The sequence below is a fragment of the Notothenia rossii genome (assembly GCF_949606895.1).
Source record: "Notothenia rossii genome assembly, chromosome: 4".
NCBI lineage: Eukaryota > Metazoa > Chordata > Actinopteri > Perciformes > Nototheniidae > Notothenia > Notothenia rossii.
In genome coordinates, this window is record NC_136902.1 from 7517075 (window position 1) to 7541427 (window position 24353).

General features: G+C 41.1%; 1 protein-coding gene across 4 annotated transcripts; it reads right to left on the reverse strand.

Moving 5' to 3' along the window:
• Positions 1 to 4274: 4274 nt before the first annotated feature.
• On the reverse strand, positions 4275 to 24042 carry hdac6 (histone deacetylase 6). 4 transcript variants are annotated; one of them, XR_013807176.1, is made up of 30 exons: positions 23963 to 24042; positions 21463 to 21545; positions 20842 to 20973; positions 20645 to 20730; positions 19398 to 19482; positions 17535 to 17575; positions 17349 to 17445; positions 16863 to 16960; positions 16664 to 16768; positions 16365 to 16433; positions 15953 to 16079; positions 15314 to 15379; positions 15163 to 15222; positions 14826 to 14915; positions 14511 to 14617; positions 14285 to 14352; positions 14006 to 14153; positions 13612 to 13740; positions 13338 to 13506; positions 12580 to 12785; positions 12301 to 12493; positions 12057 to 12206; positions 11383 to 11560; positions 11172 to 11308; positions 10878 to 11081; positions 10387 to 10530; positions 9643 to 9789; positions 7841 to 7969; positions 7168 to 7291; positions 4275 to 5245 (listed from the first exon to the last, which is right to left on the reverse strand). XR_013807176.1 is itself a non-coding variant. In XM_079675428.1 (30 exons), exons 2-29 carry the CDS (start codon positions 21532 to 21534, stop codon positions 7223 to 7225), a joined length of 3306 nt encoding a protein of 1101 aa, XP_079531554.1. In that variant the 5' UTR covers positions 21535 to 21545; positions 23963 to 24042; the 3' UTR covers positions 4275 to 5245; positions 7208 to 7222. The 4 variants fall into 4 exon arrangements, 3 of the variants coding, with proteins under 3 accessions (XP_079531554.1, XP_079531553.1, XP_079531555.1); XM_079675428.1 differs by having other exon boundaries at positions 7208 to 7291; XM_079675427.1 differs by having other exon boundaries at positions 4275 to 7291.
• Between the last annotated feature and the right edge of the window lie 311 nt (positions 24043 to 24353).

The following is a 24353-nucleotide window of genomic DNA, read 5'->3' on the forward strand; positions in this document are numbered from 1 at the left end:
CTCATTACCACACACACACACACACACACACACACACACACACACACACACACACACACACACACACACACACACACACACACACACACACACACACACACACACACACACACACACACACACACACACACACACACACACACACACACACACACACACCTGCACACTTATTCGCACACACGTACACTTTCTATTCGCCTCATTCAAGGTTATGGGTCCCCTTTAGACTGCACGCCATGGGCTTCAACATTGTGTACTTGTATCTTTTTCATCCGCCTGTGTGTGTGTGTGTGTGTGTGTGTGTGTGTGTGTGTGTGTGTGTGTGTGTGTGTGTGTGTGTGTGTGTGTATGTGAATGTGTGTTAAGCCATCAGCAGTGTTTCACAGTGGGGCTGTATAAACTGATTTTCCTCGTCTCTTCTCTCCAGCTGTCAGATGAGCAGCAGCAGGATGAGATCCTACTGGGACTCGGTCATGGAGGCCGACCTGCCGGCGTTATAAACTGTCACCATAGAAATAAAATGAATAGAAGAGATACCTCTTGTTCACGACAACACTTTTCCTCTGTGCGTGATGAGCAGATAATCACACTGTGGGGGAACTTTTAGGGCTTTGTTCAGAGCTGCGAGGCAACATTAGAGCTCTGCTGCTGTTGTTTTTCGCGCCATCTTGTTGTTGTTCTTGTGTCCTGTTGTTGATCTTTCTGTCATCTTTACACAGTCCTGAAAGTAAAATTATACATTTAAATTCTTATGAGTTTAGGTTTTAATGTCAAAGTGACGATTAGAGTTACAAAGTGCGGCAATTAATGATTATTCTCATTATCAATTAAAAGTTTTGTACCATCTACTCAAAAAATGTGTATCCATCCCAGTGTATAAATGTCTTACTTGGTCAGTTAAAAACACAAATATAACAGAAAAAAACTGGTTATATTAATATTCGAGAGGCTGAAACAGCACTAATAACTGCCATTTTTGTGACAGAACAACAGGAAGGATTTTACAACAAGAAAGGATAACACCATGAAAATATTGAATGGACCTAAGACATTAAATTCAATGTGTTGTGTTTCTTGTTCTGTCTTCATATCACATCTTTTCTCAAGAAGCCTATGCTACACTCAGCATAACAATATTTTTTTACTTTAAACACATATATCATTATCTAACTGACTTTCAATCAGAAAATAAATAAATAAAGTTTAGTGGCATTGCATAATTGGAGTTTTGGGTTTTATCCCGCAAGCTACAATCAGATAGCTTTGTTATGCTAGCTACAAAAAGCTAGCTTCGTAATGCTAGCTCCAAACAGCTAGCTTTGTGATGCTAACTGAAAAGCTAGCAACATTTTTGAAATATTTTGGATTTTAACACAGCAAAACCAACATACATTTTAACAGATAAAATATCAACAAATTGTACATCATTTTACATATTTGTTCAGGAATGTTAATTAAGATATTTTACCTATTTGTAAATCCCTACGTTTTTTCTTACATTAATTAACATAAAGAGAGCTCATAATGGTGGTGTAACATACCTTGTGACAAAGTGAAACTCTGGAGGCCAACTTACAATCTGCTGCATATTTTAGTTATAGGCTACTTTAACACATATCTAATACATTAATAATTAACTATAAAGAAAAACGTTAATGAAGGTGATGAAAAACTGATGCATAAAATAGGAAAATACTCATGTACAATTTGTAGCCTACGTAAGTTAAGGTGCTTAGGTATATTTTGCCAATGTCCTCTAAACACCCTAGATGTAAAACTCAAAAGAAGGAAATAAATGACATTTTATTCGTGCAGACTGAAAACATGAATGTTGTTGAGTAAAAGAAGCCGGGAGTCGTTTATACCCACTGCAATTACCCCATTTGCACATTAAAATGATGCCGCGCGCTCCTCGTGTCTCTGTATCTCATTTATATTCAGATTTTTAACTGCTCTGCACTCCCTGTCTGCTCTTATCCACCGACGTTTACTTATATGATTTTTCTGTATGCTGTGTAATTAGCTGCTGTGTGTTTTCAGTGTGTGAAGCGCAACCCAAATTTCCCTCGTGATCAATAAAGGCAGAATGACTGAATGAATTAATTTGGGGAGTCTGCAGACTCAGCGCTGTTGACCTGAACGGCTCCCTGTGAGTTATTATAATTCAGCAATGTGATGGAAAACAATCCACTGAAGGCTCACTGCTGAAAAACTTTAATTGATCCGGTAATGACACCGGGAGCGTTTTCACTGTCATCTGGCTGCTAACGGGACACGAGTGGGGGAAGAAATGAAAAGGAGGGGATGCAAAAAAGTGGTGATAAAAAACTATAATAAAAGGAGGCAATACCACATCTTCCTTTATAGACTTCTTCCTTTTAGTTTGAGGTTAGAATTATCTGCCTTATACAAGGTGCAATCATACTGTTTATTAATTTTATTATTATATCATAGCTTTTGTCAATTACATATTTTTATGTAATTTCTTTGTGACCACCGTATGTGCTAGCGCTGTCAGTGCCTTTCCGATTTTCACTATATGATACAAATTTCACAATATTTTTAAAAATGTATCTGACTTTGTTTATTTGAATTTCTTTACCTTTTATTGGCAAATACATTTCCTTGAAAATACGTTTTTTAACTATTTTTATAAAGATTATCTTCAAAATAAAAGAGTTAATGCTTTTCACGGTGCCTTCATCATCATCACTTTATGATTACAATTTTCACAAATATTATCACAGTAGCCCATACAACGCTAGTTTCAGAATAAAAGCCCCTAGACCAGGGGTACTCAAACTTTTTGGTTAAAGGTCCACTTGTGAATGTTATACAAGGTCAATGGTCTGGATTAATGCCAGTAAAGTTTGTTTTGTGAGCTGAGCTGTGTGATTTTATATTTTATGTATCTCTCTGTACAGCACTTTGGTCTGGAGGTTTTAAAGTGCTATATAAATAAAGTTGGATTGGATTAATCTACTTTATTTGGGGGCCCCCTTCTGGTCCAAGCACTTGCCTGTCGGTAAACGGCGCCCCTGTATACACACACACACATTCAATACATACATACAGTATGATGGCTTGAACTATGGCATTAGAAAGTCAAGGTAAACTTGCGGTTAACTTGCGGTCTGCAATTCGTGTCACGCTCGCGCACACAAGTAAATATATATGCACGTTAATTCTCACAACGCGTCAGACACAAGAAAATATACATTAAAGGGACCTATCATGCAAAATGCACTTTGTGATGTCTTTTATACATAAAGATGTGTCCCCGGTGCGTCGGGGAACTCACGCAGCGTCAGAAAATAAAACCCTCTCTTTTCCTCCGTACCCAAATCTTTTAAAAAACAGGGGTACAACGAGCGGATACAGATTTGCTGCGGATCTGACGTCAAATCGGAAGCGGACCCACAGAATATTGCTATCAGAAACAATGCCTGACGTGTTTTGGACGTAATCTTGTCTTTGTTTACATTAACAAGCCTCGCTAACACTCAGAGCTAACCTGTACTGTGTAGAGCATATGTGTTTAAAAAGCAGGAAATAAAAAAAGGAACTCACCTTCTGATAAAACCGCAAGAGAAAAAGCATTTGAGCTCCATACTGTTTCAGAAATAATCCTTGATGTGGTTTAGAACAAGATGCCGTTTTATCACAGAAGAATTTAACTTTATCTCCGGTAGAATTCTGATCAGGCATTAGTTCCGCCTCCTCTGTTTAAGCTGAGGACCCAAAATCCGCGTTTCTCTAACAGGGCTGCAAAAGAGGGGTATGAGCAGTATGAGGCATGGCTCCAATGGATGAACTGTTTGGTATTTTAAGCAAAAAACTTCACAGACATGTTTTGTATGTATGGCCCTACAATATATTTTTTCCAATATAGCATAATAGGTCCACTTTAATTTACATCAGAATCAGATTTTTTTTATTTTTTTTTTTAATAATGGGACACAGGGTTCGGTCTGGACCTAGGTCCGGAGTTTGAGAAACCCTGCCCTAGACGGTAGCATGGTGAAATATAAGCTGTTTTACGTTTTAATATAATAAAATAATGTGTACTTGTATCTACCGAAAAGGTTTGAATCAGTTATTAAATATGAAGTTCTTTCAGCAGAAATCAACATCAAAATAAAACTTTCCAGGTTCAGTAATTAATATATATATTTGAAAATATAAAGTATACTTTAGAGAGACATGTACCTGTTTATTAAACTGTATCATAACAATCTGTCCAGCATTAATAATAAGTGACCGATGCAGGAAAATAAATATACAAACATTTTAATAGAAACAAAACAAACAGGATGCTCAAAAAAATGTAATATTGCACACACTCAACGCTCCTGCGATGCAAACTGGTTTGTTCACATTTGCTCAGCTTTAAAGAGAAAACATATTCAAACACAGAAGTTTAATTAACCGACAGAAACACCAAATGTTCAGACTTGTCAAACTAAAGCGGAAACCTTAATACAAAACAGTAGAGTGTGCAGCTACACAATTAAATGCTAAGTTTAAAGATGCATAACTTTGTTTCCAACAATCAAATATATTTAACAGGTGTGAAAATCAAACACTTCTGAAGTGAGGTAATGCTCTAATACCGTCAGACTGCGTGATATAAAGAAACAGTAAAACAATTCAATTAAAAAGTGCAGATTATACGTTGAAATAATCATGCCTTTTTTATTCTTTATTTCTGTCTGTTTCTCTCTTCCCAGAACATGATCTTTTTACCTAATCTCTTTTAAAGTTGTTTTCCTTATTTTCAACAAGAAAACATGGCAACCTGTTTGCAAAACAAACCAACTTGGTTTAGGTATTTTCTGACATTATACAAAGTAATAAATTATTAAAAAAGTAAAGTGAGCTAGACATCGATCGTTATCGGCCATTTGTGGCATCTTTTGAAGGCAGATATATTGCAGGAAGTAATGGGAGTTTGGAAGTAATTAATCAAAACAAACATCTTCCAAGTGTGTTATGAAAGAAAACCAAATACATGCAAAAAGTCTAACAAAAATAAAACTGCAGATTTCACGTTATTGAGTCACTGTTTGTGGGCGTGGCCTCTTTCTGACATCGCCACCACTCTTCTTCCTCTGCTGTCTCTTTTTTGTTCGATAAAGTTTGTGCTGATGATGATAATGAGCTGCAGTTAAAAAATATAAACCGTCACTTCTGCATGTGTTTGTTTTTGGCAGCTTCGACACACTGTATTTGAGGTCCAATCACACTGAGAGAAGAGGGACAGAAAAACAGGAACAACATTCAGATTAGGCTTGGGCGGTATGACGGTATTACGGTATACCAGGGTATTTCGAAATACCGTCGGTATGATTTTCAATACCGTGACGTCACAGACTGTGCGCCAAATCATAGATGCGTTTCATTCTATTACACTGACACGGAGTTTTGACAGGGACGACATTGGTTGTAATGCACAGCACGCGCCAGCAGAGGGCAGGGGAGGGCAGTCCGTCTTTCCCGCTCTCAGAGCTCAGCACAGAGCTGAGCAAGATGGCGGCAGCATTTGCCGGCCCCGAACTCGGACAACTAGTAAAGAAGAAAAATGCCTCTGCGCCTGTTTGGGACTATTTTGGGTTTACTCGTTGCCAGTGACTTCATCCAGCACAACGAGAGACGGAGGCACTTCTTTGGGAATGTTTAAGACGGGGTGAGTGAGTGTTGACATTTTTTAATCCTATGCAACTGGTTGATGGTTTTGTAGTCGAGGTCGGACGGTTTTAAAAACGAAAGCATTTACGTGCTAAACATTCACGCGAGTAATCCAATGAATCAAATGGAAATAAGGTTTTTAACACATGCACGGAATAATATTGCCAAACTAGTTAGTGAATATAGCAAACTTTATTCAATAAGTGTTAGAAATTAAAATCAATGTTTTAATGGGGAAATGTAGTTTAAACGTGCCGTCAGTTTTAATGCTCTTTTATACTGAAAAACCAGAAATTCTTGTGCACAAGCAGTTAAGCTTTTATTCTGAAAATCCTTCATCTACGCATGTAGCATGTGGCTAATATACGATTTCCTAAAGAGGTGAATTTAGTAGCGAAATGATATGGAGTGGTGCAAACCGAAGCCTACTGATTTAACGCTACAACTATAGATGTCGAGATACTACCATGCTGAATATTAAATGAAGGTACAGTTTATTTGAATACATTATTGTTTACAGACGAGAGTAGCATGTGACAACATCCGGAATGACCGGAAACCAAACGAGCCGAGAAGTATTTTTTAGAGTATTGATTACAGCGTTTAGAATGTGTTAAATGAAAAGTGATGAAAGAGAATATGAGGAGAAAAGGCGTGTTGAGCATATATTGGATGTGAAAAGAACCTATCCTCTGTTTAAATGCAAAAACGGACATTGGAGACGAGGCGAGCCGGCTGGCGGGGAGGAGCAAGCAGAGGATATATAACAGCACCGGAGGAGAGATCCAGCTCTTGGCTTCCCTAACGAGGAGCGGATCACAGCCGTTTGTCTGACTGAACAATATCATGCTTGTGACCAACCCGAGCCTTTTTTAATTAAAGTACCCAATTGAACTTTCACAGAGACTCCATTTAGTCTCCTTTTAAAGCTTCTCTCCTGGTCGGGAGAATAACGAACACAGTTTACATAAGTCAAGTATTTACTCCCGGAAAATCTTTATGTATGAAGATATATTGTTAACTTAGCTCACTATGGAAACAACGTCGGACATCTACAAACGCGTCCTGTATCCGATCTCAAAATGTGCCATTTGCACAATGTGTCATGTATGCAGCACTTGCGCGCACGTCGCGGCACTTTGCGAGCGTCTACCGGCTCGGGCTGCATTTTACACCGAACATATAATATACCGTTCGAAACATCTATTTGCCGCCGAACGCCACCTCACTCAAGTCGACCCAAGTCATACCGTCAGTGGCGGCTGGTGGAAAATATTTTTGGTGGGGCTGGCTGTTGATATAGTGAGTAAAAAAATTGTTTGGGGGAGAAAGTACCCCTTAAATTGGGACTGATACCGTCATATACCGTATACCACGGTATGATGTCAGCAAGGTATGACAGTATGAAAAAAATGATACCGCCCATGCCTAATTCAGATTTGTACACCTGTATCCTTATCTTCATCTCCTCCTCTTCACCTAAATCTCTTCTTCATCATGTTCTCCCATTTTCAGTCACCTCCTCGTCTTCCTCTCAGCTCCATGGAGGAATCTCCTCTCCAAATTTGGCGCAGTGGGCTGAGTTCTTAGCTTCATACAGAATCTAAAGGAACAAAAAGTGTACGCGTTTATTTAGGTAAAATATGTGTTATTATTAATATAACAATAATGATAAATATAATAATAATAATAATAATAATAATAAAGTACTTTATATTAGTGCTGTATTTACTGTGAAGTTTAATATATCTTGGAATAGCTCCCAAATAAAGGTATTTCAACTTTAAAAACAATAAAACAAGACATATAAGTACTGAATCTTTAATAGAAACATTCTAAGGGGGAATTAGAAATAACACAAATCCTTTATTTTCATACATTTTATAAAAAATACATATAAAATCTCTTAACCTCAAATGTTAAGAATAATATTAAAACATATAAAATAATAAAGTTAACCTCAGAACCAATATGTTTATTGTCTGTGCTCATGGAACAAATACAAAATACAAATCATATCATTATAAATGCCATAAAATAATAATAGCATTAATATATTATATTAGTAAAAAACCCAATAAAAGTTTTGAAAAGAAATACAATAATAATAATAATGATAATAATAATATCAATAAAACTAATAAAGCCTCACCTGGTTGTGCACGTAGGCCTCACACAGGTAGCACCACACGGACAGGTCACAGAAGCTCAGCACCATCGGGTGCTCAGACACAACGCCGTGAGTCACCATGTGCTCGTTAACATAACGACCGCAGAACACCTGAGACAGGAGGACAGCAGGTGAGACGCCTTACTTCATCAACATGTGAGACAGAGTGTGTGATGAGGGGTGAGACAGAGTGTGTGATGAGGGGTGAGACAGAGTGTGTGAGACAGAGTGTGTGATGAGGGGTGAGACAGAGTGTGTGAGACAGAGTGTGTGATGAGGGGTGAGACAGAATGTGTGATGGAGGGGTGAGAGAGTGTGTGATGAGGGGTGAGACAGAGTGTGTGAGACAGGGTGTGTGAGACAGAGTGTGTGAGACAGAGTGTGTGATGGAGGGGTGAGACATAGTGTGTGATGGAGGGGTGAGAGAGTGTGTGATGAGGGGTGAGACAGAGTGTGTGAGACAGGGTGTGTGAGACAGAGTGTGTGATGGAGGGGTGAGACAGAATGTGTGATGGAGGGGTGAGAGAGTGTGTGATGAGGGGTGAGACAGAGTGTGTGAGACAGGGTGTGTGAGACAGAGTGTGTGAGACAGAGTGTGTGATGGAGGGGTGAGACAGAGTGTGTGATGGAGGGGTGAGACAGAGTGTGTGATGGAGGGCAGAGACAGAGTGTGTGATGAGGAGTGAGACAGAGTGTGATGGAGGGGTGAAACATAGTGTGATGGAGGGGTGAGCCAGAGTGTGTGATGGAGGGCAGAGACAGAGTGTGTGATGAGGAGTGAGACAGAGTGTGATGGAGGGGTGAGACAGAGTGTGTGATGGAGGGGTGAGACAGAGTGTTTGATGGAGGGGAGAGACAGAGTGTGTGATGAGGGGTGAGAAAGAGTGTGATGAGGGGTGAGACAGTGTGTGTGATGGAGGGGTGAGACAGAGTGTTTGATGGAGGGGAGAGACAGAGTGTGTGATGAGGGGTGAGAAAGAGTGTTATGAGGGGTGAGACAGAGTGTGTGATGGAGGGGTGAGACAGAGTGTTTGATGGAGGGGTGAGACAGAGTGTGATGGAGGGGTGAGACAGAGTGGTTGATGGAGGGGTGAGACAGAGTGTGATGGAGGGCTGAGACAGAGTGTGTGATAGAGGGGAGAGACAGAGTGTGTGATGAGGGGTGAGACAGAGTGTGATGAGGGGTGAGACAGAGTGTGTGATGGAGGGGTGAGACAGTGTGTGATGGAGGGGTGAGACAGAGTGTGTGATGGAGGGGTGAGACAGAGTGTGTGATGGAGGGGTGAGACAGAGTGTGGGATGGAGGGGTGAGACAGGTCACCTGGTAGCAGGTGAGACAGAGTGTGTGATGGAGGGGTGAGACAGAGTGTGTGATCGAGGGGTGAGACAGAGTGTGTGATGGAGGGGTGAGACAGAGTGTGATGGAGGGGTGAGACAGAGTGGTTGATGGAGGGGTGAGACAGAGTGTGATGGAGGGCTGAGACAGAGTGTGTGATAGAGGGGAGAGACAGAGTGTGTGATGAGGGGTGAGACAGAGTGTGATGAGGGGTGAGACAGAGTGTGTGATGGAGGGGTGAGACAGTGTGTGATGGAGGGGTGAGACAGAGTGTGTGATGGAGGGGTGAGACAGAGTGTGTGATGGAGGGGTGAGACAGAGTGTGGGATGGAGGGGTGAGACAGGTCACCTGGTAGCAGGTGAGACAGAGTGTGTGATGGAGGGGTGAGACAGAGTGTGTGATCGAGGGGTGAGACAGAGTGTGTGATGGAGGGGTGAGACAGGTCACCTGGTAGCAGGTGAGACAGATCCAGTTCTCAGCCTCGGAGCCACAGTCCTTACACGACTGGAAGATGTTGATACCTGCTGGGGGGAGGGGCTTAACGACGTCCAGGTGAGGACACCAGGAGAGAGGGTCCACCACGTAGAGAGGGGTCTGAAGACAGACAGCAGAGAGAGAGACACGTTGGTAATGTGAAGATAGACGGTAGATATAAAGAACAAGATAACATAGTGGTCCAGGAATGAGACATACAAACTCAGAAATGAGTTAGCCTTTTGGTGTTTTTCTTTAGAAGCCTGAAATAAGTTCTGTGGTTAAAACAAGTTTAAGAGGTTTTTTAACATTAAATACGTCACTGGTAAATGTCTGAAGCTTTTATTTATTTTACAAGTGTCTAAATGAGATGACTACACATCATAATGCAGAACATTAGCCGCCTTTAGCTTATGTGACCATAATGAAGAAGCCTAATAGCTTAATGTTAGCTTGTGATTGCATCTACACTTAAAACATCCTAAAGTAGTGTTAATATGTGGAGATGATCCTGCTGAACAAAATACCTAAAGGTCATAAACGAGTGTTGGCAACAGAGCTTCTTTTCTGCAAAAATCAAAAATCCCAGGGAACCAGGGAGGAGCTAACTTCCCAGTCAATACAAAAAACTGCATCAGTGCACCACCATTAAAATATGGGGTTATAAATATATATATGAGGTTATACAAAAAAGAATCATAAAAAATATTCTCTCACATCCGCCTGTCCTCCACACGTCAGCTCCAGAGACGTCTGAGGCTTCGACCAACCACACGCTCCGTCCTCCTCCGGTCCCGCCCCTTCTTCACTGGCAGGCTTGTCTCCAGGGGCAACCGACTCTGGAGCTGCCACGGCAACATCCTGCCATGTTAAAAATGTGTAAAAAACATGAGAAAAGTTATACGATTTTTTATAAGACTAACAGACCGGAGAGGTTATGGAGAATGAGAACAGCCGAAAGCTAATGAAATTAAAATGCCATTTAATGTACCAAAAGTGATATTTAAAAAATGGATCCGTGTATTCTTTACTTTATTGATATAAATCAACATTTTGTTCTTGTTTATGTATATTCAATATATGTAAATATTTATTAGGAATTTATAATCTATATTTTAAACGCTTTGAGCACCAGGAAAAGCGCTATATAAATAACATTTATTATTATTATTATATTCAAAACTATAAAAATCTGACTTCCTGCTCACCTGAGGTTGTGTACTGTCAGCTGATTGGCTGTTCTCAGGTGTCACTGCAGATGACTCCACCTTCTCCGGGCTTTGCCGTACCTTTGGCCTGGCCCCGCCCACTTCTGTGGATTTAGCAGGAGTGTGATTGGCTGAAGTTTGACTGATGTCCAAACCGGCCAATCCCTGCGTGAGCAGCTCGAGACCACACTCCGTCTGATTGGACTAGAAAAACAACAATTAGGAGACACACAATTTTAGATTTTTTTTTCCTTTTCTTCTAATTTTAATCTACAAAAGTGCTTTCATATTTACTGTTGTTTTCTCTGGTTCTGTAGGGGGCAGAGGTGGTTTGTTTGTGCTGCCTTGCTCTGACTTCTTGCCTTTTCCTTTAAAAATACGTTTCCCACGATGCTTTAGGGAAGGCAGGGACACCCGGACAGACTCTGGGACTGAAAAAAAAGTAATAAAGTTAATAAAATGAAACAAAAAAGAAACAAATTGAATTGATTTCAAAATAACTGACTGCGTATCCGTAGCGACTTCCAGTAGGGGGCGTGGTGTCGGATGACCTCGTTGATCGTTGCCACGGCGTTGTGATGAGGAGGGGGGAGGGGCGTCGCCAAAGAGGGAGGAGGGTCTCCTAGCAACACGCTTGTGCACATCGCCATGGAGTCAGAGATGGATGACAGGTTATAACCTCCCTGAGAAAAAGAGAAATGTCATGTACATTTAGTTTTTAAATATTTTTTAACACAAAATATTTGTATCATGTTAACTTAATACAATTGTGTAAATAATCCAGCATCTTCAAATCATTTCCGTTTCTTTCTATTTCCCCTTTGTCTGCCTCCACCAAAGATAAATATATACGTTATTATCATTAATTTCTTGTTCAAAATAGCGTCATATCTTTGCTGTGAATCCAAACTATTGCAATAATCATGTAGGTAAGATGACATTTTATGAACAAACATTTTGTAACTTTTCTTTAATGGAAAATTTAATTATATGGTTATTAATTAAGATAAATATAACATCATATGCAAATAAAATAGTATATACATATCATTATAGTGTCAATTTGACCGTCACAGGATTATTTCACATAATCATCAAATCCATGTCATAAGTTTGTGTGTGTGTGTGTGTGTGTGTGTGTGTGTGTGTGTGTGTGTGTGTGTGTGCGTGTGTGTGTACCTCCAGTATATGTAGGACCCGCCCCCCAGCCAGTGACATCAGCAGGTGAGTCAGGTGGGCGTATCCCTCCGGCGTCATATTGTACCCCCCCAGTGGATCCCCTCGAGCTGCATCGAACCCGGCCGACACCAGAACCAGACCGGGGTTAAACTGCGGGGAGAGAGTAGACCAATCAGAGTGTGTTCCTGTGTGTTTATGTATGTGTGTGTGTGTGTGTGTGTGTGTGTGTGTGTGTGTGTGTTACCTCGGTGGCGATCGGCATGATGACACTGTGAAAGGCAGCGAGGTAGTCGGAGTCGCCCATCCGCCCGCCGCTCCACGCCACGTTGACGTTAAACCCCGCCCCTTTAGACACGCCCACCCTGTCCGGGGCGGCGTCCAATGAGGACGGGAAGAACGATCCGTTGTCATAGCGATGGAGCGAGATGTACAGGACGCTTGAGACAGAGAGAAATCCATCGTCACTTCAACTCCAAGTCACACACATTTGATTAAGTCGACTTTAAATCACTTTAATGCTCACCTGTCGTCGTCCTCGAACATGTGCTGCGTCCCGTTGCCGTGGTGAACGTCCCAGTCCAGGATGAGGACTCGCAGCGGTGCATCATGGGATATTTTTTGTGCGTGGCGAGCTGTGACCGCTGCCGTGTTGAAGAAACAGAAACCACACGGAGAGTCTTTCTCTGCGTGATGACCGGGAGGACGGACGATCGCCACGCCGTTACTCACCTGGAGAGGAAACAGGAACATGTCAATCAATAATTTTATTTATACAGGCCGATAGCTCATAACACAATCTGTAAAGCGTACCATGTCTCACCCTGAGCCGCACAGCACATACTCTATGTGCAGTAACGCGACCTCAGCACTGAACCAATAACTCATTTTGTATTATATTACCATAATAGTTCACCAAAATGTCTTTCCGAAAACAATCTGCTGTCAGTTTCTGTTTCCTCAATTTTTCTTCTACTTCAATCTATTTTCTACATTGGCTATTTTAAACCGTTTTCTCCGGGAGTTTCCAGGGGAAGGAGGACTATGCACACATGCAATAATGTATTTCCTGTTGGATGCGAACTTCATTTCTTTGTTCAATAAAGTCGAATCTAATCCAACATAAACACACGTCTAGAACTTTTTAGTAGTATTTATGTGGTGTTTGGTACAGTTCGACAAACAACATGTACTCTGTACTCAAAGCAAAGTGATGTATGTGAGTGAACGTGTGTGTGTGTGTGTGTGTGTGTGTGTGCGTGCGTGCGTGCGTGCGTGTGTTACCTCTCCTGAGAGGATCCTCTCCACAGCGCTGAAGCAGCCTCCTGCCGCCAGCAGAGCGCACTGGTAGCTCTGGTTGTTGATGAAGATGGAGTTAAACTCCAGACTCAGTTTGTTCAGATCTCTGGGCTTCATCTCTGCTGTGGCCTTCATCTGCTTGATGTGCTGCACACTGCACCGGACACACACACACACACACACACACACACTTATTTTCTGACAGGTTCAGGCCTACAACAGATATTTTTTCGTATGATCTCTCTAAATGTGTACATACCTGTGACAGGTGGACAGCTCCTCCTCTGTTGCTAGGCGAACTGGTATCCGTTTGCAACGACCGACCAATCCCAGCTGCTGATGTTTGGAGAAGATTTTAAAGATCCTCTGAGGCTGTTCAGGGTGATGTCTGCGGAGACAAGGTTTATTCATATGATTACAATCTTACATAGACAGTATATAAATATCATTAGAACTGTGTTGCATGATCCTACACAAGCTCTCAGATCTCCTACTGCTTAAATACACAAACAATAAAAAGGTAATGTAGCAACATGTCTCCCGAAAATAAAAAAGCAAAAAAAGTTGTCATTTAGAAATTTAAAATGTGTCCTGCTGTTACTTTATATATATAATATACATATAGAGTGTATCTGCAGGTGGAGGTCACTCACCTGTCCCACAGGTTCAGGTGCTCCATCATCTTCTCATCATAAACCAGTCCTGTTGTCTTGGCAACCGAGGGAGGCGGCTCAGTGTGCTTTGTGCTTTTCTCATTGGCTGTTGCTCTGATGACACGCCCCTCAGCCAATCGGCTGCCTTCTGCAACAGAAAAATTAAGAGAACAGGACGTTTGTTAAACATCATTTGACATCCTGGATGTAAAGAGAAAACATTGTGTTATAAACGTACCGGATCCCTAACTCTCTACTAATAAATAATAAAACTCTCACCGAGTGTTTGCAGAGAGGCCCAGTGAGGATACAGAGCTGAGACCGTCTGAGAGATGGACTGCAGAGCACTGACACACACACAGACACACACACACACACACAGACAGACAGACAGACAGACAGACAGACAGACAGACAGACAGACAGACAGACAGACACAGGTGGTCAGATATATAGCAGCAGTTATTGATGAGCTCAGGTGTGTCTCAGGTGTTCCAGATGTTACCTGTCAGACGGAGCGTAGGGCGGAGTCAGGAAAGGGCAGGCTCCTCCCAGCAGAGCTCTGACACACGCTGCAGCGCCCTCTGCTGTCGACTGCAGGTTATAACCCCCCTACACACACACACACACACACACACACACACACACACACACACACACACACACACACACACACACACACACACACACACACACACACACACACACACACACACACACACACACACACACACACACACACACACACACACACACACACACACACAATGAGTAAAAAGTATACAGCATACATACACTGATGATGTGAAAGGGATTTTACCTCGAGAGCGAGAACAAGTCGACCTTCTGCCAAACTCATCAACATGTGAGTCAGAACGTGGAAACACTGAGGATTCACACACATCCCGCCCTGAACACACACACACACACACACACACACACACACACACACACACACACACACACACACACACACACACACACACACACACACACACACACACACACACACACACACACACACACACACACACACACACACACACACACACACACACACACACACACACACACACACACACACAGATTAAGTTATTATTAAACCAATGAATGAATACTCATTTTAGTCAGTGCTCCGAGGTCAGTGGAGTTTTCACCTTCTCATCTCCGACGGCAGCATCGAATCCAGCAGAGACCAGGACCAGCTGAGGCTGAAACTGAAAATACACACAAATATTTACACATTAGATATATCAGTGTTACTCGTTTATAAACAGCAAGATGTTTCCTCGTTCTGTCCGGTGTTACCTCGTAGGCTACGGGCAGCAGCAGTTGTTGAAAAGCTGCGATGTAATCAGCGTCTGTCATCCCCGTCTGCAGGATCCATGACACAGGACAGGGTTTTAAGAGGTGTGAAAAGTAAAGAGTGACAACAATTTCTTGCACAAAATATACAGTATTTGCCCTTATTCAGGATACTGCAACAAAGCTGTTTATATAGCGAATACAAATGTATTAATATTAAGCTAACACTCCCCTTTATATGTACTCGTGTATACTCTGAGTAAATCAGTTTTTGTGGCTTACTTGTAAACCTGTGCTATCAAACCCTCTCTATTTGATCCTTCTAGAAAAGGTTGGTATTGTGGAAATACCTGTTGATATCTATGTCTTTTTTAATGCATCTTTACTCCATCTTTGCACACTGAAGGCTTTTGTGTTTCGTGTATAAACAACAAAGCTGGCCAAGAAAAAGACTGTGTGAGACTGTGTGTCGCAAACTGCACTATACAGAGCATTCAAGTCTTGATTGGGGTTGATTAAGTTTTGAAAGCTCTACATTTCCAAATAATCCTCAAACCCAAATGATATTGGCATTTTCCACAAGGTCTATATCTGAATATCCGACCAGAATATTCTGTTTCCCGAGCAGTGTGAAGTGTGCACCTTGTTCCAGGGCAGGTTGATGTTTCTGCCTTCAGCTCGTCCGCTGCCGACAAACTGACTGTCAGACTCCGACAGGTGAGGCCAGAAAGACCCCTCCTCGTACCTGTGCACACTGAAGTACAGGACACTGACACACACACACACACACACACACACACACACACACACACACACACACACACACACACACACACACACACACACACACACACACACACACACACACACACACACACACACACACACACACACACACACACACACACACACACACACACACACACACACACACACACACACACACACACACACACACACACACACACACTATTAACTTGGTGGATTTTATTGTCAGTGTTTGTTATGTTCTTTGAGAATTTGTAACCGGTATTTGATTTGATCAGGAGTTTACCTGGGGTCGTCCTTGAACTGGTACTGGATACCCTGACCGTGATGAACATCCCAGTCCACTATCAACACCCTGACACACACAACACACACACACACACACACACAGACACACACAACACACACACAGACACACACACACACACATCATGTTTAAAGGAACAATAAGACTTGCTGTTACGGTTTTTAGGGTATTGTCACTTTTTATACATGTTGAATGAAAGTTCAGAATGATAATCAATGTTGGAATAAAACTTTGACAGAAAATGACACACACACGCACAAACACACACACACACCTACCTGCGGACGGAGTGTCTGGTCTGAGCGTATCGTGCTGCGATCGCCACGTTGTTGAAGATGCAGAAACCGTTTGACATGTCAGACTGAGCGTGATGACCTGGGGGTCTGACAGAGAGGAAGGGAGGAACATGTTTTAGGAAGCTGAAGTTCTTGTTAACGAGGAACACCTGAACGCACCACCAGAAGCTGCAGTTGTTACCTGACGACGGCAAATCCGTTCCTGAGTTCAGAGGTCATCACCTGATCGACCAGCTGCAGGACTGAACCCACCCCCTTCACACACACCTGGAAAGACTCCTGACACACACACATCAGAGAAAAATGTTATAAACAGAAATGGATTTTTTTGAATTTGCAGCAGGTAACTAATTTGTTTTATTTACAGGATTTAAGAGTTATTTTATATACAGTTTCATTTAAATGTTATTTACCAATTCATTTACAGTTGTGTTAAATTTCACATTACGTTTTTTTTTATAATGTTAACATTTATTCAATTAAAAAATATATATATTTGATGTTTAAAGAATATGCATATACTGTACATATTTACAGATATACAGTATGTATTTTTGGACTGTTTTTTTCCTGTAAAGCCAAGTTAATATTGTGTGTGTGTGTGTGTGTGTGTGTGTGTGTGTGTGTGTGTGTGTGTGTGTGTGTGTGTGTGTGTGTGTGCTCTTACAGGATGAATGTACACCGAGTCGTATTTCTCTGACAGAGTTTGAAGTTCACTTTCTGTCATCGTCTGCGTCGACCTCATCAAATCCACATATTGTTTCCTACAGACACACACAGGAAGGTAAAGTAGATTAAAGTACAACTTCAGACACATTAAATATTAACCATTTTTTAAGTGTTTGCAACTCACGTGTGAGAGAGCAGCAGCTCTTCTTCTGCAGCTTCTCTGGGCTGAAACAGACAGTTGAAGCATAAGAACCTAAACGCATTGAGAATTACCGTAAAACCTCTCAAATACAGTGGATTTTCTATTTCCATGGAGCATTATCGACATTAGTGCCATTGTGCTGGCAACCAGTGACAGCCTGGTGTAATAGGCAGCGGATGCAAACTACACACAGTATTCAGCTGCTTAGAGGGGCCCTACTATGCTGATGTTCAGGTGTATATCAGTATGTAGTGTCTCTACTTTAAAGAGTCCTCTCCTGCACATGTTCAGGTGTATATCAGTATGTAGTGTCTCTACTTTAAAGAGTCCTCTCCTGATGATGTTCAGGTGTATATCAGTATGTAGTGTCTCTACTTTAAAGAGTCCTCTCCTGCTGATGTTCAGGTGTATATCAGTATGTAGTGTCTCTATTTTAAAGAGTCCTCTCCTGCTGATGTTCAGGTGTATATCAGTATGTAGTGTCTCTACTTTAAAGAGTCCTCTCCTGCACATGTTCAGGTGTATATCAGTATGTAGTGTCTCTACTTTAAAGAGTCCTCTCCTGATGATGTTCAGGTGTATATCAGTATGTAGTGTCTCTACTTTAAAGAGTCCTCTCCTGCTGATGTTCAGGTGTATATCAGTATGTAGTGTCTCTATTTTAAAGAGTCCTCTCCTGCTGATGTTCAGGTGTATATCAGTATGTAGTGTCTCTACTTTAAAGAGTCCTCTCCTGCTGATGTTCAGGTGTATATCAGTATGTAGTGTCTCTACTTTAAAGAATCCTCTCCTGCTGATGTTCAGGTGTATATCAGTATGTAGTGTCTCTACTTTAAAGAGTCCTCTCCTGGTGATGTTCAGGTGTATATCAGTATGTAGTGTCTCTACTTTAAAGAGTCCTCTCCTGCTGATGTTCAGGTGTATATCAGTATGTAGTGTCTTTACTTTAAAGAGTCCTCCCCTGCTGATGTTCAGGTGTATATCAGTATGTAGTGTCTCTACTTTAAAGAGTCCTCTCCTGCTGATGTTCAGGTGTATATCAGTATGTAGTGTCTCTACTTTAAAGAGTCCTCTCCTGCTGATGTTCAGGTGTATATCAGTATGTAGTGTCTCTACTTTAAAGAGTCCTCTCCTGATGATGTTCAGGTGTGTATCAGTATGTAGTGTCTCTACTTTAAAGAGTCCTCTCCTGCTGATGTTCAGGTGTATATCAGTATGTAGTGTCTCTACTTTAAAGAGTCCTCTCCTGCTGATGTCCAGGTGTATATCAGTATGTAGTGTCTCTACTGGAACATGTCTCCATGCTTTAATGTTCAAAAAGCTCTTTATTGTTCTCATACTGCCTGTGCTGCAGCACCTCTTTTCCCCCTCTGTCTGAAACCAGAGCCCAGTCTGCTCTGATTGGTTAGCTGGCCGGCTCTGTTGTGATTGGTCAACATCTTAGAGATGGTTTTTAATATGTAAAAGTGTGTTACTGTTAATGTAAGACAACCTGTGGGTAAATATTAATAAAGTCAAGGCTCACTTGTCCTGGTGTCACTTTTGTTTTTTCCAATATTCACCCAGCACCTCACGTTAACACCCGGCTGTGAGATTAATCAGTGTTCAGCTGCTGTGAACATCGTCAGAGAACATTATGCAACTTAGCTGATGTTCTAATTAAGATTCATCCATTTATAATAGAAAAAACCTTTTCAGGGAGTCACAAGTTCAACCCCACCATGACAGCCACCGCAGTTTAAATTACTCGTGTGGGTATTGTCCACAGAATTCAATGTATTACATGCCTTATATATGTAATAAGTATTATTATTATTAATACATGATTGCAGGAAAGTGACCGACCTCCACTGTGACGCAGTGAGACAGCAGCTCCTGTCTCTGCAGCTCCTCCATGATGGACGTCACTCTGTCGGGACATTCTGGATGACTGGACAACAAACACAACCATCAATCATCAGATTCACCTTTACACCTCGTAATCAAAGTTCAGTTGTATCAAGAGTATGTCCCAACCATAGACTGTAGGGTCTAAATATGGTTCAGTCCGTACATTTACACCTGGTAGTTAAATATATCTGAGTATCCATGATGACATCCAAACACACTGACGAGCTCAAACAGCAGGAGTCAGCATAAAAACAGCAAATATATTTATAAAAGATGTTAAACATCCAGGAAGCTATTGTATGACTTTGTTATCGCTTATTTTCCATAGCTAGAGAGAAAAGCAGAGGAGACCTTTACGAATTAAAACTAGGGATGTCCCGATCACCTTTTTTTGCTCCCGATCCGATTCCGATCATTTGATTTTGACAATTTGCCGATACCGATTTTTCCCGATCCGATCTTTATGCAATGCATTAAGAGGGAAAAAAAGCATTCAAGTTATCCCTTAAGGTTATTTTTTTATTTAAATTGGATATTCTATCCAACATGGATATAGCTTCTTTTTTTCACAGCAGCATTGGATCAGTTCAGTTGTGCAGCATTGGATCAAAACAAAATAAAGCTTATCAGTACTCGTTAGCTTACTGCTACAATTAGACACTGCGCCCTGCCCACTCTGTTGCCAGATTTGAGAGAAATAAGCAACCAGGTCTATGAAAACAAGCCCCAAAGAAGCAACACATACATGATGTTGTGTCATTTGAAACCAAAACTAAGGCCTCAGGATGACTTTAAGACTTGAACATGGGCATTTTTGTTTTGTAACAATTAATTAAAAAAAAAAAAGTATTTGAAAAAAAAAAAAAAAAATCCCGATCCCCGATTTTTTTCTCCCGATTCCGATCTTTTGAAAATCACGTGATCGGCTCCGATCCCCGATCACGTGATCGGATCGGGACATCTATAATTAAAACTAGTTTACGTGTTGAAATGCAATCTTATTTGGAGAAGATCAATCACACATTTCCACCCACGCAGTTGAAGTTAGATTGTGTTCAACGCGATCACTACCAGAGGTGGTTTGGTGCACCCTCAAAGTGTTTCTGGGTGAATGTACTTTAAGTGTAACTGTATTAAATACTATCCCATTGGCAAGGTGTGAAGCTGTAAAGGAAACATAAGTATGCAGCTGTGCAGGTTACCTGGAGTCCCACAGGTTCTTATGATGAGTGAAGATCTCAGAGTAAACCAGACCTGTTCCTCTGGCTGCTGATTGGCTGGACAGATCCTGCACACAAACACATTCATGCATACAAAGGTTATATAAATACAAAACCAGCTGTTCCTGGCTGGCGTGAAGAGGGTTTTTTAACATTATTCTATAACGCCTGAGTCTCACCAGTATTTGCAGTTTGTCGTTCAGCTCCTCCTCGTCTTCATCTCGGCCCCTCTCCATCTTTCCTCTCCTCTTCGCCTCCTGCAGACTGCTTCCTCCTTTCCTCTCCTCCTTTTCTGCACTGCTGCTGGTGCACTGAGAACACAAACATCAACATGTTAAACACACAGTGACCTCTCTGCTCATGATAATGAATACATCAAATGATAATAATACATTTTTGCTCCCACAAGTGGCAAAAAAAAAAAGAGGAAGAAAACGTTTTTAAGAATAATTAAGGACAATAAAATAAAGAGAAAACAGCAGGAGAGAAAGAGCTGCTCTGTCGTTGAATCCTGTTGAAGTCGGACTGAAAAGTATAAGTTGTTCATGTATTAACACGAAACATAGACAGGAGGACCTGAGCTCAAACTCCAACTCAGGTAAATGATTGAAAGCTGAAGCAATAATTATTTTACTGATTTTTGTTAATGAATGAATCGGGTTAGGTGATATGTTTACATGTTCCAACCTGCCGCTGACAGACCTGCGCGCGTGTGTGTGTGTGTGTGTGTGTGTGTGTGTGTGTGTGTGTGTGTGTGTGTGTGTGTGTGTGTGTGTGTGTGTGTGTGTCAGCTGACAGACCTGAGGAGACAGACGGGGGGATCTTCTGACTGACTTCTTCCCAGATCCCGGAGAACCTGAACCAGACTGCATCTCTGAAGCACCTGAAGAACAAACAACAACAACAAACTCAGACTTAATCGAATGAAGCAAATAAAACAAATGGGAATCACATTTAATAATAATAATAATAATAGATTTAATTTGTTAGCGCTTTTACAGGTGCTCAAAGACGCTTTACAGATAATAGTGAAGAAATTTGAAATTTGAAACAAAAACAAACAAACAAAATTTGAAACAAAATTTGAAATTTGAGCTCATATGCTCATGCCAAGCTACACACACACTCTTCATACTTTAAAGAGGACCTATCATGCAAAATGCACTTTTGTACGTCTTTTATAAATGAACATGTGTCCCCGGTGTTCCAGGGAACTCACCAAGTGTCAGAAAACACAACCCTCTCTATATTCCTCCATACCCAAATCTCTAAAAAAGGGGCTGCAATGGATCTGATACAGACTGATCCAGATTTGAACACTTTTATGTAGTCACAGAAGTGGCGCTACGGCTATTGGGCCAACTCCACCAATCAGGAGACAGCCACGGATATTGCCGTTGGAAAGCGCTGGAGACGCTGTAGTACATATGCCAGGCCTGTAGATGGTGCTGTTCTCACAGAATCAGCCCATGCAAAGACAGTGTTCAATTGAGTGAAATGAGGAAGGGCTAAAATGCATGATCTGTTTGGTGTTTTGAAAAATAAAAACTATAAATATGGTCCTACACTATATTATTCAAACATAGCATGATAGGTCCACTTTAAGCATTTTCATCGAGTCGCCCTATTTTTCGTAATTGTCTCCTTCTTGACTTTGCGTGATATGATCATATTTCCACCGTCTCAGACTCATGGCATAGCTTGCAAACAGCCTTTGGGTGATTTTCAAGGAAGAAAAGTGCGCTGAATTGTATTGGAAATGTATAAATCGCTATAACCTGCACACATCGGACATCAACATTTTCATTCAACACATGCATCCAACCTCACTCACAAAACACGTATGTGCACCTGCCATAGAATTTAGTTATTCAACTTTCTCTCATTTAAACTGATTCCAAATGTTGTCCTGTGATGTGAATTGTTCCGACAATGTTGATGAAGTCAATGTGCGTAATTCCCAGGGTGTTTCTCAATGTCGAGGACGCTTCCTTGGTAGCACATGTCTTCCGAGACAGGTCCTTCAGAAGCGAGGCAAGAATCCTTCCTAGCCTCGGAAAACGAAGAATGTCGGAACAGGCCAACAGGTGTGCGTGATATGCGAGGCCCCGCCTTAAATGGAGCGCGATTTCCGCCAAAGATTTGGAAATTGGTCCGTGCGCAAAGCACTGTGGGGATTTTAATACCACGGAGGATACACATGTGCAGCCTCGAAATGTCTCGCTACGAAGGATGCCGGGCTCGGTAGAATTCCAAGGAGCCTGGAACAGTCCTTCGGCGGGAGTCGATGACTTAGCATACTTGAAATAGTGGCTCTGGGGCATCCTTCCTATTACACTTTCCAAATTCCCATGATACCTGAATATGCCACATGAACGAGATATTTTCAGAAATCATGACTATTCTTGCTGAAGATCCTGATGAATTCTGACTCTATTTTAATGTCTAAATGCTTGCAAGGGTGGACACAGTTAAGTATAACTATTTAAAGATATTGATACAATTAACCTTTCTAATGCCATCAGCAGTCCAATTTGCACACACAGATAGATAGATAAATAGATAAATAGACAGACAGACAGACAGACAGAGAGAGAGGGATAGATAGATAGATAGATAGATAGATAGACGGATAGATAACAATCAGATAATATCCACAGACTGTATATATATATATAATATATAATAGGACAGCAGATAGCTTACACATCTTCCGACGCAAACTGAAAACTCATCTCTTTAGACTCCACTTCGAGCGATAGAATGACTAACAAAGCACTTATATACTAATAAAGGGCTGGCTTTCTAAATGCCAGTTGAGTAGCACTTGAAATGTTTGGCTCTATGAAACCTGATGTACTTATATGATTCTGTTTTCTTAAAGGTTGTATCTTCCTGGTCGAATGCACTTATTGTAAGTCGCTTTGGATAAAAGCGTCAGCTAAATGCAATGTAATGTAATGTAATGTAATATCTTGAGTTGCTAGCTTTTTATATACAGTCACTAATCATGGTTACTAATCACAGCAGCTGCAGACTGGCTCGTTAAATACTTCTGTAAAAACGTGAACCCCGACTTTATATTCATTCTCTTATATGTATTACATTAAATCAAATATTCCTGTGTTAAATCTAACAATAAATGCAGATCTACACCCGGAGTGTCCGTTTCTCACACCGGTGTCTCAGTGTGTATGTTCTCCCTCTCACACAGAACCAGTTCGTGTCTCACACAGTGCTGGATAACTGCGGTTTTATATGATAGATAAACATTAAAATATCAAAATAAACAAGACTCACTTTTGCCACCTTCTTCTTATTCTTCTTGTATTTCCTACTAAGCGCCAACTGAACGTCAAAACAGTCGCCCACATGTGACGTCACCACGTAGGGCGTCGGCCCGAACCAATGACGTCATATACAAATAAATGAATGGTTTGTTTGACTGCAAGAAATTGTACATGTGCCATTTGTCTAATAATTAAAAAAGCAGAACAACTTTTGCAAATTCATTTATTTAATTGTCATATTGTTCTTTTTATTTATTTATTTAAAATGTCTGTTAATTGAATTAGTCCAATTATTTTTCATTTCCAGAGCCAGTTCGAAGACCACTATTAAATATTTGTTATCAACTGTAACATTTTGGATAAGATAAGATATACTATATTGATCCCAATCTGGGTAATGT